The sequence below is a fragment of the Spodoptera frugiperda genome, chromosome 22 (assembly GCF_023101765.2).
Source record: "Spodoptera frugiperda isolate SF20-4 chromosome 22, AGI-APGP_CSIRO_Sfru_2.0, whole genome shotgun sequence".
Taxonomy (NCBI): domain Eukaryota; kingdom Metazoa; phylum Arthropoda; class Insecta; order Lepidoptera; family Noctuidae; genus Spodoptera; species Spodoptera frugiperda.
Window position 1 is genome coordinate 5,085,637 of NC_064233.1, and position 11,587 is coordinate 5,097,223.

Genomic DNA, 11,587 nt, shown 5'->3' on the forward strand with positions numbered 1-11,587 from the left:
TGACTATAGAATAAGGATGTAGTGTAAATTCATGTCACGGAATTAAATAAGATATTGTTAAAACGTGTTTCCAATTTTTGTTGGTCGAGTGGTCGCAAATGCGACTGCCGGACAATGGTTCTCGGGTTCGATTCCCAGATTGGGCAAAGTAATACTGGGTTGTTTTCGGATTTTTAAAAATATCTCAGTAGCAGCACGGAGTTTGAAATTGTGCATAGTATATGGCAATAGGCTCACTACCTATTGATAGGAGTAGGAGTTCTCAACATCTTACGAAAGGTAAGTAAAAGGCAGATAAATATAAGTATTGTACACTTTTGGTTTTATTTACATAATAATTACAATTAGATATTAAAATAAAACTTACATTCTATGCGTTGATTTTGACTGAGTATCAAAGATTAAGGGGACTTTTCCAGCAGAGATGTGCTATGCTACGTTGCGTTTCGCTTCCACCAATCATATTCATTGGTACATATAGCTTTGTATTGGTGGGGACGGACTCTACTAAGATATGTTTTTTTATATGGAAAGATTCGAGCAATGGATACGAGATATCGATGTGTGCTAAATATCGATACATCGCATAATCGAGCAGCGCATCTTCCTCGCACAGCTACTTTGCGGCGGCGCATCTCTATAGCACATCTACTCGCACAGCTACATAGCTTAGTATCAGTGGAAACAGTCACAAAGTTTCACAGCTTAACTATTATATCCTCGCAGTAAATGATAAATGATAAATGATATTTATTTTGCAAATAGGTTATAAAATAACACTTTTACACGTCAATCTCTTAAATAACTAGATGAGGCCGGCATTTCCTATCCGACTACTCTGAGAAGAAATGCCGAAACAAACTCAGAGGTCATAGTCTCTTTTAAAGTCCAGACAAAATCAATTAAAGATGTCGGAGAACCGTGCAAGTTGATTCTGTAGTGGTCTTTTGAGGAAAGAACCACAGCAGTTTGAGCGGACCTGTTCAGATGGCAGCACGCATGTGTCAGTTTACAATCAGCTCAGCTGACGGCTGTTGCTGAATGATCCGACGAACAACACCAACCAAAAGAACATTTGGGTAGGCCACACAAATGCTCAAACTGTCAGAATATAATTTACTAAAAATAAAATGACTAGCAAAAGTCTCACACGGTCCTCAAACTAACAATTTTAAAAAGGAAATATAAAAATATAAAAGGAAAAAAAATATATAAAACAATGTCAAATTATGTTAATGTCAAATTGTATAAAAAATGTAACTATATGTTACAAACATGTCAGCAAGACCTGTGTGGACATTATAGCAGTTCATTCCCAAGCCTGACTATCCTCCAAGTAGTCTTTTATTTTATAAAAAGCTTTACTACAAAGTTTTTCTTTAATAACATTTTTAAATTTACTTAGGTTTAAACTTTGAATATGGCTGGGAACTTTATTGTAAAAGCGTATACATTGACATCTAAACGAACCGCTTATTTTCTTAACTCTAGTAGTAGGAACAACATATTTATTTTTATTTCTAGTGTTGATATTGTGTATATCACTGTACTTTTTAAATAATTTTATGTTTTTATGAGCATACACTATATTTTCATAGATATATTGAGCAGTATAGCTACATAGCACATCTCTGGTGTTAAAACACTCTAACAATAGCTATCCCTATGTTTTATTAAAAGGCAGGCAAAGGTGTATCGACATAATAGAAACTCAAAAGTCATTGAACTCGTTAGTGGAATCGATCACGAAGTTTCAGGTTCAATGCCGGGGTCGAACAAACTATTATTACGATTTTTTTGTCGACAATTCTTTGTAGGTATCTAATAGCTTATAACTATTAAATTGCTAACAAAACTGACGCAAAACGAGTCTCTAGAAACTTAATATTATAACGCCATGCGATCATTTTTTTAATGGAACACTCCGAGCAGACGTATCACCTGATGGTAAGCAATCGCCGTCGCCCATAGACGCTTGAAACACTAGTGGCATTACAAGTGCGTTGCCGGCCTTTTGGGGGTTAAGAATTTAAGGGTTGTTGGGGAATCAGGAATTGAGAAGGAGGGAATTGGGCCTCCGGGAACCTCACCCACCCAACGAAACACAACGCAAGCGTTGTTTCACGTCGGTTTTCGGTGAGGCCGTGGTATCACTCCGGTCAAAGCATGGCTCTTCTACACTTAAATACAAACATTTCTTTATAATTTACTCTTAGAGTTAGATTTGAACATCTTCCTTAATTTCGCTCTCAAAATCTTCCCACTGGGTGTCTTCGGTATTTCTTCTACAAAACGGACTCCACCTCGCAAGTGTTTGGGGTTCGATAACTGAAACAGGACGAAAAAATATTTTTATACATAATAACTATCGTGAGACATACTAAATTAACTAATAAAAATGCTCCAGTTCATCCGTGATCATGGCGCTTGCAACAGTGCCGAAATATCGGAAACTCATAGACATAAATAAACATGGTAAATATCCCGTTTTAAGTTCTTATGATATTACTAATCATGACAATGTCATTTTAAAAACTAATATGTGCTGTTTTCTTCGGTCGAATTTCAATTCTTTCATTCAACAATTCTCTCTTTTTCTGCTATCACTACAAATATATTCTACTCAGCTGTTACTATACATATAAAAGCAAAGCCTTTCCTAAATCACCCTCTTCACTCACCCTCTCAGCCACGAAGTCCTTGACCTCCTTCTCCGTGACATTGGACCCTGGCTGCCGCACCACGAACGCCAGAGGCAGCTCCCCTGCAGCCTTGTCTTCGACGCCTATGACTGCCGCGTCCCTGATGCCTTCATGCTGCAGCAGGACTCCTTCTAACTCTGCTGGTGGTACCTGAGTGAGGGTTTTGGAGTAAGGTTAAAGGTTTTTGATTCTTGGGTCAGTTGAAAAGTTTCTTAAGTGGAATTTTTAATTTTATTAGTGGGATTATTAATTTTATTATCATAAATAATTACCTAATCAGGAAAATCATTATAAATCTAAATGAGCTACTACGTGTCTATATATCATGTATTATAAATGTGTTTGTGGACGTTATTTTTTTTCAAAAAGCAATTCTTTGATTTATATGCAAATCAAAGGATAGCGTAATTATAGTACTATTTAATAACAAAATTTTCGGGTTTTTGGCGATTTGTAGCGAAAAATAATTTTTCGCTACAAATCGCCAAATATATCAAGTTTTATCCAGATTTATATCACTCACACACCTTCCCTTTTTCTCTACTAAAACCCATACTGTTAAAAAAAAAACGTTGACCCACACTTATTTTTTGACAACCATTATTTTTTTATTGGTAGCAAATTTTATTGGACATTTAATATCTACTACACAATATTTACAACTAAACTAGAAAACTAAATGCCCTACAATAGGATTTCCTCCTATGTCGTAGATGCGTTTACTAACATACAAATTCATGTGCCATTCTTCCATTCTTCTCCTTTACAAAAAGTCATACCAACCTGATACCCCTTATACTTGATAAGCTCCTTCTGCCGATCCACAATATAGAAGTAGCCATCGTCATCATAGTAAGCAATGTCTCCAGTCCGGTAGAAACCCTCGGGATCCAGTTCATCACCTCGCTCCCTGCCGACGTAGCCTTTCATCAGCAATTCCCCCTTTACACGTAGTTCTCCACTCTGGTTAGGTCCTAAGGCTTTACCTGTTTCTAGATCTACTACCTGGAAAAAGGGTTTGAAAGTTATGGTGGGTGGTAGCAGAGGAAAAGAGTTTGGAGTTTGGACTTCAGGATGGATACAGAAAGAATGGTCCCACCAAAACCATTCTGTGAACAACTTGCCAAGTCTCGATGGCAGCTCCATCGACACTTGTTTGTGTATTGAAATGTACACAAAAACGTGGTAAGTCAAACGTTCCTTTCTGTGATTTGTTTCTTATTATACCTAGTTAATTTTTTTTGACTGACTGTTAAACATTCTTTATCTGCTGCTCATGAATATGAGCCTCTAGTATGGCTTGAAACTAGTCCAGGTCGTTTGATGTACTGATCTCAATTCTTATGCTACTATCAATAAATTAAGTTATTTTAAACTACTAACAACACAATATTTATTATACTTAATTATATAATTGTAATTACCTTTAACACAACATTAGGTACAACGACACCGACACTGCCGATCTTGTCCACTCTAAAGCTGTCTGGGAAGAAACCCAGGACTCCCAGCGTCAGCTCCGTCGCTCCGTAGCCTTGCATCACCATCACCAGGTTGGGGAATCTGAAACATGAGGTTCTTGGTTAACTAGAAATATTTATGGTACTCAATTGTTACTTTTTATTTGGCCCTTTATTATATATCACCAATCTGGTCGCTATATGTTCGTCTAGGACGCCCTCTACCGACTCCAGAGTTGCTCGCTTCCGACCTTTTACAAAAGTGTTCGCTTCTTTCAGGGGTTATAAGACAGCTTTTATATATGTGATAATTATGATGATGCTAATTACGATAATGGTATCTTTATGGCCTGGAGGTTAATCGAAACCTACCAACGACAAGTATCAATGTGACTTATTCCGAGTTATATGTACTTTCTAAGATTATTTAGACACCACTGACAAATTAATGGTGAAGGAAACATCGTGAGGAAACCTGGGCTTATAATTTCTAATTATAAGTTTGAAATCACCAACCCGCATTGAGCAAGCGTGGTGATTGATGCTCAAACCTTCTCCGTGTGAGAAGAGGCCTTTGGTCAGCAGTAGCCGCTAAAGGTAAGCGTCCACAGGCCCGCATCGCACGCAACGGATTTTAGTTTGCCTTGTATAGATACTCATACAACTGCGTCCACTGATCCGCATCGTACGGACCGCATCATCAGCAATACCTACATGCGATGCGTACTGATGACGTCATACGGAATGCGTACGATGCGTGCGATACGTACGATGCGGGCCTGTGGATCCTTACCTTAATAGGCTGTTGATGATAATGCTGATTGATAATGGTGATGGTGATATGTGGAAACTTTTTAAATGAGGATTTATAAGTTAGTTGTTTGTAATATTTTAAGTTTAGTTGTTTTTCTTTTTTAATAGTTTTTATAAATTTTATAATTATTTTGTACGCCAATTATGGCAAAACATGTTGAAACTACAATATTAACTGTACTATCTGCATTTACATTTATATGTATAATGTTACCTACACATGTTTATACAAATAAATTTAATTTTATCTTTATCTTACTTCACATGTGCAGCAGCAATGATATCCTTCCGTAGGGGTGCAGCTCCTGATAGGATGAACAGCACTGAGCTGAGGTCATACTTCTTGGTCTGGTCCTTGCAGAGAGCCACTAGGATCGGCGGAACCACTGTTAGTTGAGCTACCTGGAATTATTCAATGAATATTAGTTTTAGAGTTGCTTTTATAACATTAGTTATGATATCTATACATATAATAAAATCGTAGAAAAGTGCTGTCTGTACATTGAAAATAAAAATAAAAAAAATAGCAGGGGTTATTGTTATGTCGATGTCGAACCCAAAAATGTAATTAACTTTTTTTTTGTCTGTTTGTCTGTTTGTCTGTTTGTCTGTTTGTCTGTTCGTCTGTGCGCGCTAATCTCAGAAACGGCTGATCCGAGTTGGATGCGGTTTTCACGAATATATTGTGGGATGCTTAAATTTACATTTAGTGTTTGTTTCATGTCAATCGGTTCATAAATAAAAAAGTTATGTCAAATTAAAGAATCACGTCGAACATTCTATGCTTATACCATTAATCTCCGCAACTATTTGACGGATTTGGTTGAAATTTGGTACAGATATAGTTTAGAACCTTAGAAAGGACATAGATATATTTTTATTTCAAAAATCAAAAAATAAAAATAAGAAATAAATTATTTATAAATAATTCTATGTCGATCGTTACACGACTTCGGTTCATGTTATTGTTTTAATTCATCGAAAAAAAGTAAATAAATAGTAAAAAGGTATGAAAAAAATAATATCAATATAATAAAACATTTAGTACAAAGAAAATGCTCTAACGGAGTATAGATAATTCTATGTCGATCGTTACACGACTTCGGTTCATGTTATTGTTTTAATTCATCGAAAAAAGTAAATAAATAGTAAAAAGGTATGAAAAAAATAATATCAATATAATTAAACTTTTAGTACAAAGAAAATGCCCGAACGGAGTATAAATAAATAATCCAAGTTGTCTTTATCCTCGATAGATGGCGTTGGGATCGAAATAGATCGCGCTATGGTTTCGTTACATTCATTTGGTTGGGTATCGGCCGAGCGCTTCGGTACTATCGTAGAAAAAGTGTATTATCAGTCGTATGATTATTTGTCTGTAGTGGTCCTGCTGTTTCGTATATTCTAAATTGGTTTCGTTGTATTTGTCAATTAATAAGTTTATTTGTTGGGTTTTCCTGGTTTTTTGGTTAAACTATTTAACGTAGGTTTAGTTTGATATCGATTATTAGTAGTTACTGTAGTTAGTTTTTTTAATAAAATTGTAAGTCTAATTTATAAATTAATTAGATTAGATTTAAGTCGTTTCTTTTAAATTATTTAGTTTAAGCTTGGTTATTATAGCATAGAGGATAGGTTGTAATATAGTTTCTTTTTTAATTGTTATAAATTCGTAATTCGTAGCTTTCTTTAGTTTTAAGTTAGTTTAAGTCCGTTTTTAAACTATTTTTTCAATGCCCTAAGTGAGTATACATCTATTAAATTCAAACGCAGAGCTCATTATGTTGATTTTTGAAGAGTTCCCTGGAATATCTTCCACATCTCATTTTTGAAGAGATCCCGCGAGATCGGGAACTATGTGGTTAAAACCAAAAATTTGCCGGAAGTCACTATTCCACGCGAACGAAGTCGCGGGCAAAAGCTAGTCTATAATACATGTCAAGATTTTGTATATTTGTTTTTTTTATTGTTACTCAAAAAAGGTCTGCGTGATTCGAATGCGCTTATTTTTGCTATTTATAATATGCAGGATGTACTAGTTACATCGACTATAGTGCGTATTGTCAAATATTTATACAATATTTTACATTTAATTGTGGGAAAGCCATGCTTCGGCACGAATAAGCCAGCTCAACCGGAGTGATAACACGACCTCACAGAAAACCGACGTGGAACAACGTTTCTATAGTGTGTCTATAAGATCTTAACATAATTATTAATTTAACAATTAGATGTATCTTAGAAGATAATTCGGATGTCGGTTTAAAACGGAATTAAGTTACACATATCGACATACAGTAAATGTACGACAAGCATCCCTGACGGCTGGACTGACTGACTATTATGGTTTAATTGAAATAACTGATTTGACTTTTGACTTTAATATATGCTGTTTTAGTATTCTCTCTCTCTCTCTAGTCTGCGCCAAACCTAGCAGACTACCAAAGCGTGGTAGTCATCTTTATTTTATTTTATTTTACACTTTATGTACAATGATACAATGGTGGACTTAATGCCAATTTGGCATTCTCTACCAGTCAACCTTGGGGTGATGCAGAGAGACAACAGTAGGTGTAACCACAAGCTTGTGTCGAAATATTATAACATAAATCAATTTATAATTATTTAGATATTTATCATGTTGTACATACAATAAATACTTAATTGTCTTACATTATAAGCCAAAAATACTTGTTAAACCTTACCTTATACTTTTCAATAGTTCGCAGATACAGATCGATGTCGAACTTGGGAATGCAGACGAAGCATACTCCGTTTGACAATCCGTTTAAACAGCCCGCAAATCCCATGGCATGGTACCAAGGAGCAATGGAAATTAAGGCTTTTGATGGGTCAGCGAAACCGCGTCTGAAAAGTAGGAGATGGCACTATAGTTAGTGTCTATTACTAGCTAAATTCTGCCAGCGCAAACTCTTTACCTGTAACCATAGTTTAGTTATTGTAAAGCTACACTAATATAATCTATACTTAATATTATAAAGCTGAAGAGTTTGTTTGTTTGTTGGAACGCGCTAATCTGGTACGATTTGAATAATTCTTTTTGTGTTGAATAGTACATTTATCGAGGAAGGCTATAGGCTGTAAAACATCACGCTATGACCAATAGGAGCCAAGCAGAGCGGGTGAAACCGCGCGGAAGTAGCTAGTATACTAATATAAGGTATAAAGCTGAAGAGTTTGTTTGCTTGTTTGAACGCGCTCACCTCCGGAACTACTGATCCGATTTGAATAATTATTTTCGTGTTGGATAGTACATTTATCGAGGAAGGCTATACAACATCACGCTATGACCAATAGGAGCCGAGCAGTGGGTGAAAAGTTATATAAATAACGAAGTAACTCACCATTGTACCAATTTGAATAATTATTTTTGTGTTGGATAGCTATTATCGAGGAAAAAAAGCCTTCCATAGTATGAACTGTCTATTATGATGAAGAAATATAGAAAAATACTTACGAACACATCAAAGTCAGTATATTCAAATGTGTAATCATCACTCCTTTAGGCAGTCCGGTGGTCCCAGATGAATACATAACGACTAACGTATCACTCTGACCGGCAACTTCTGCACATCTAAACTCTTCATATTTCACATTTTTTATACAACCATTGCTTTCCAAAACCATATCGTTGTATGAAAGGGTCCCATTTTGTTTTTCTTCACCGAACAAGATTACTTTTTTGACGAATTTCATTGAAGATATAGTTTGAGCGTGTGTTTTGTACAGTGATGGCGAACAGACTATGTATTTTGGTTTTGATATGTTCGTTACGTGTTGGAGTTCGCCTGGAAAAGAAAATGATGTAGCAGTTTATTTAGCATAGAATAAGCAGGGGGCATTTTAGGCCCTAGGTATGTACACAGGCGTGGCAGTAGTAGTACAGTTAGGGATCCGGAAGTGGTTTATTCAGGAGATGTGTGCGCCTGGTTGTGATGATAATTTTAGTGCCATAAAAACACGTATTCCTTAGCCTTTCTCCTTAAATGATACGAGCTTTTTTCTAAAACATGTTTCCATTAGAAAAAGGAGAATTACACAAGATATTACAGGTTACCGAGGCTCCGGCTCAAAGAAGGTGGCTACGGACAAGGTAACAACCTTGTCCGTAGCTTTGGATCCTCTTCCCTGAAGGCCAGAAATACACTTATAACTCCTCTGGTACTGCAGTTGTATATGGACAGCCCCAATTGCTTACCATCAGGTGACGCAGCTGCTCTTTTGTCTCACTATCTAAATAACTACTTACCCTTAACATATCCTACGCTTATAGGAGACACTACAGCGCCTGCGCAAGCAGCCCCTATAACCACTCCCCAGTATTCGAATCTATTCTCAGAGATCAGACCAATCGTGTCTCCCTTTCTAATACCCATACGGGTGAGGGAGATAGCGAAATTCATTGATTGTTGCAGTATTTCTGAATAGGTTATCCTTTCTTCTGTGGCTGCATTTATCTGAAAATTTTTAATGAATAATTTTCTTTATAAGCTACGTTTTAAAAATCCGATTTTAACGGTCGAAGAAAATATTAAAAAGTGCTCCAGAGACTCATAAATAGTTTTCTGAAAAATCGCATCTAAAATGGTTCAGCCAATCACAAGATATACGCTCGCGGACAAATATAGATACATACCTACGAATCTTACGCCTACTAATCTTATTTTACCAATATTATAAATGGGAATGTTTGTGAGTTTGTTTGTTACTCAATCACATCAAAACACAGGCTACGTCCACAGGCCCGCATCGTACGCATTCTGTATGAAGTCATCAGTACGCATCGCATGCGCACGATGCGAATCAATGGACGCAGTTGTAGGAGTTTCTATACAAGACAAACTAAAATACGTTGCGTGCGATTCGTACGATGCGGGCCTGTGGACGCGTACCTTAATACCGACTTACTCGTATCTTACCTAATTGGTTAAGCGTACCTATTGCGTTATCAATAAAACAGCTCGTGAGTAAATACTTTTATCAAATTATTTTATAATTAGAGTGGAGGATGAAATGGGCAAAATATTTGTTATCTAAACGCAAGTCTGTTATCGTTCATAGCTTACAATATAACGATAATAACTCTTACTGTCACTATGTAGCGTAAAAACAATATTTATTTAATTGAAGAAACATTGCCCCTATGAAAAGTGAATATACAATATATATTCACTTTTCACCATTTGTGTTATAAGTCCCATGTAATAGGGGGTGAGCCTATTGCCATATACTGGGCACAATTCTAGACTCCGTGCTACTACAGAGACATTTTCGAAAAACCGAAAAAAGCCCAGTAATACTTTGCCTGACTGGGAATCGAACCAAAGACCCTTAGTCCAACAATCGCACTTGCGACCACTCGACCAACTAGGCAGTCAGAATAACGAGGCAGACAAAAAAACTATTATTTAATTGAAGAAGTATATGTATAATGTATCTAGACACCTAACAATAGAATGGTTTATTGTTAAGTGTGGGAGAGCCATGCTTCGGCACGAATGTGCCGGCTCGACCGAAGTGATACCACGGCCGAGCAGAAAACCGACGCTTGCATTGTTTCGTTGTGTGAGTGAGGTTATCGGAAGCCGAATTATCCCCGTCCTAATCCCCAGAAATCCTCAAATTCTTAACCCGCAAAAGGCCGGCAATGCACTTGTAACGCCTTTGGTGTTTCGAGTCTCAATAGGCGGCGGCGATTGCTTACCAACAGGTGTTCCGTCTGCTCGTTTACCGTAAAAAAACATTTTCTAGCATTAAAATAGCTAGGTAAACAAGAATCCACCATACATAACAAATTTTTTTTACAATTTTCGTCTGTCTGTTTGTTTATTCTAGGCTAGCTAATCTCGAAAATGGCTGGACCAATTTTGACGGGACTTTTATTGCTAGGCAGCTGATATACTAAGGAGTAACTTAGGCTAATTTTATTTTAGAAAAAAAATATTTTAGGAAAAAATCTTAAACCTAAATTCTTTCAGAAGTATTATTCTAATCGGCTGAAGTCGCTAGCAATATATATATATAGTATAAAATAAGTTTAACACTTACCAAAGCGGTATTATCCTTATGTTTCCATAGTTGTTGCAACATGTATTCACCAAAATTAATCGTCGCCGGTACTAAGGTCGTATTTGGCCCATAAATATAATTGGGTTGCCGTAACATTTCGAAAATTTATTGTATTTTATTTTATAACTAGACAAGACACGACAGCGAATAGCAGTAAATGCAATGAACTCCTGTTTGCTATATAATAAAACAAAACACAACCTGCTTGTTGCTTATTAACACAGATAGCCGAGTTTCAGAAATATATGAAAATAATAATTTACAAGATACGTAAGTGCGTGTGTTCGAGTCGACTTCTCGCGTCCAACTAAAAGTAAATGACACGCTTTGATTTGATTACAAATACAAATATGTACTTTGCTCTTTTATTTTATTTTGATAAAAACATGATAATGTTCTCTGTTTATTATCACTCACTCTAGCTCCTGTTTGCGACTTCGCACTTATGCTATATGTATACAAAAATCCTTTATTTTTTCCGTTGACAAATTGTTAAATGGTTAACCCCGGAGGTAAGCAATA

General features: G+C 36.2%; 1 protein-coding gene across 1 annotated transcript; it reads right to left on the minus strand.

Annotated features, from left to right (window-relative positions):
* Positions 1-299: 299 nt before the first annotated feature.
* LOC118280070 (luciferin 4-monooxygenase-like) lies at positions 300-11,365 on the minus strand. Its single transcript, XM_035599941.2, has 9 exons — positions 11,045-11,365; positions 9,246-9,453; positions 8,454-8,784; positions 7,681-7,843; positions 5,235-5,377; positions 4,127-4,265; positions 3,486-3,707; positions 2,682-2,852; positions 300-2,328 (listed from the first exon to the last, which is right to left on the minus strand). Exons 1-9 carry the CDS (start codon positions 11,159-11,161, stop codon positions 2,200-2,202), a joined length of 1,623 nt encoding a protein of 540 aa, XP_035455834.2. The 5' UTR covers positions 11,162-11,365; the 3' UTR covers positions 300-2,199.
* Positions 11,366-11,587: the final 222 nt, after the last annotated feature.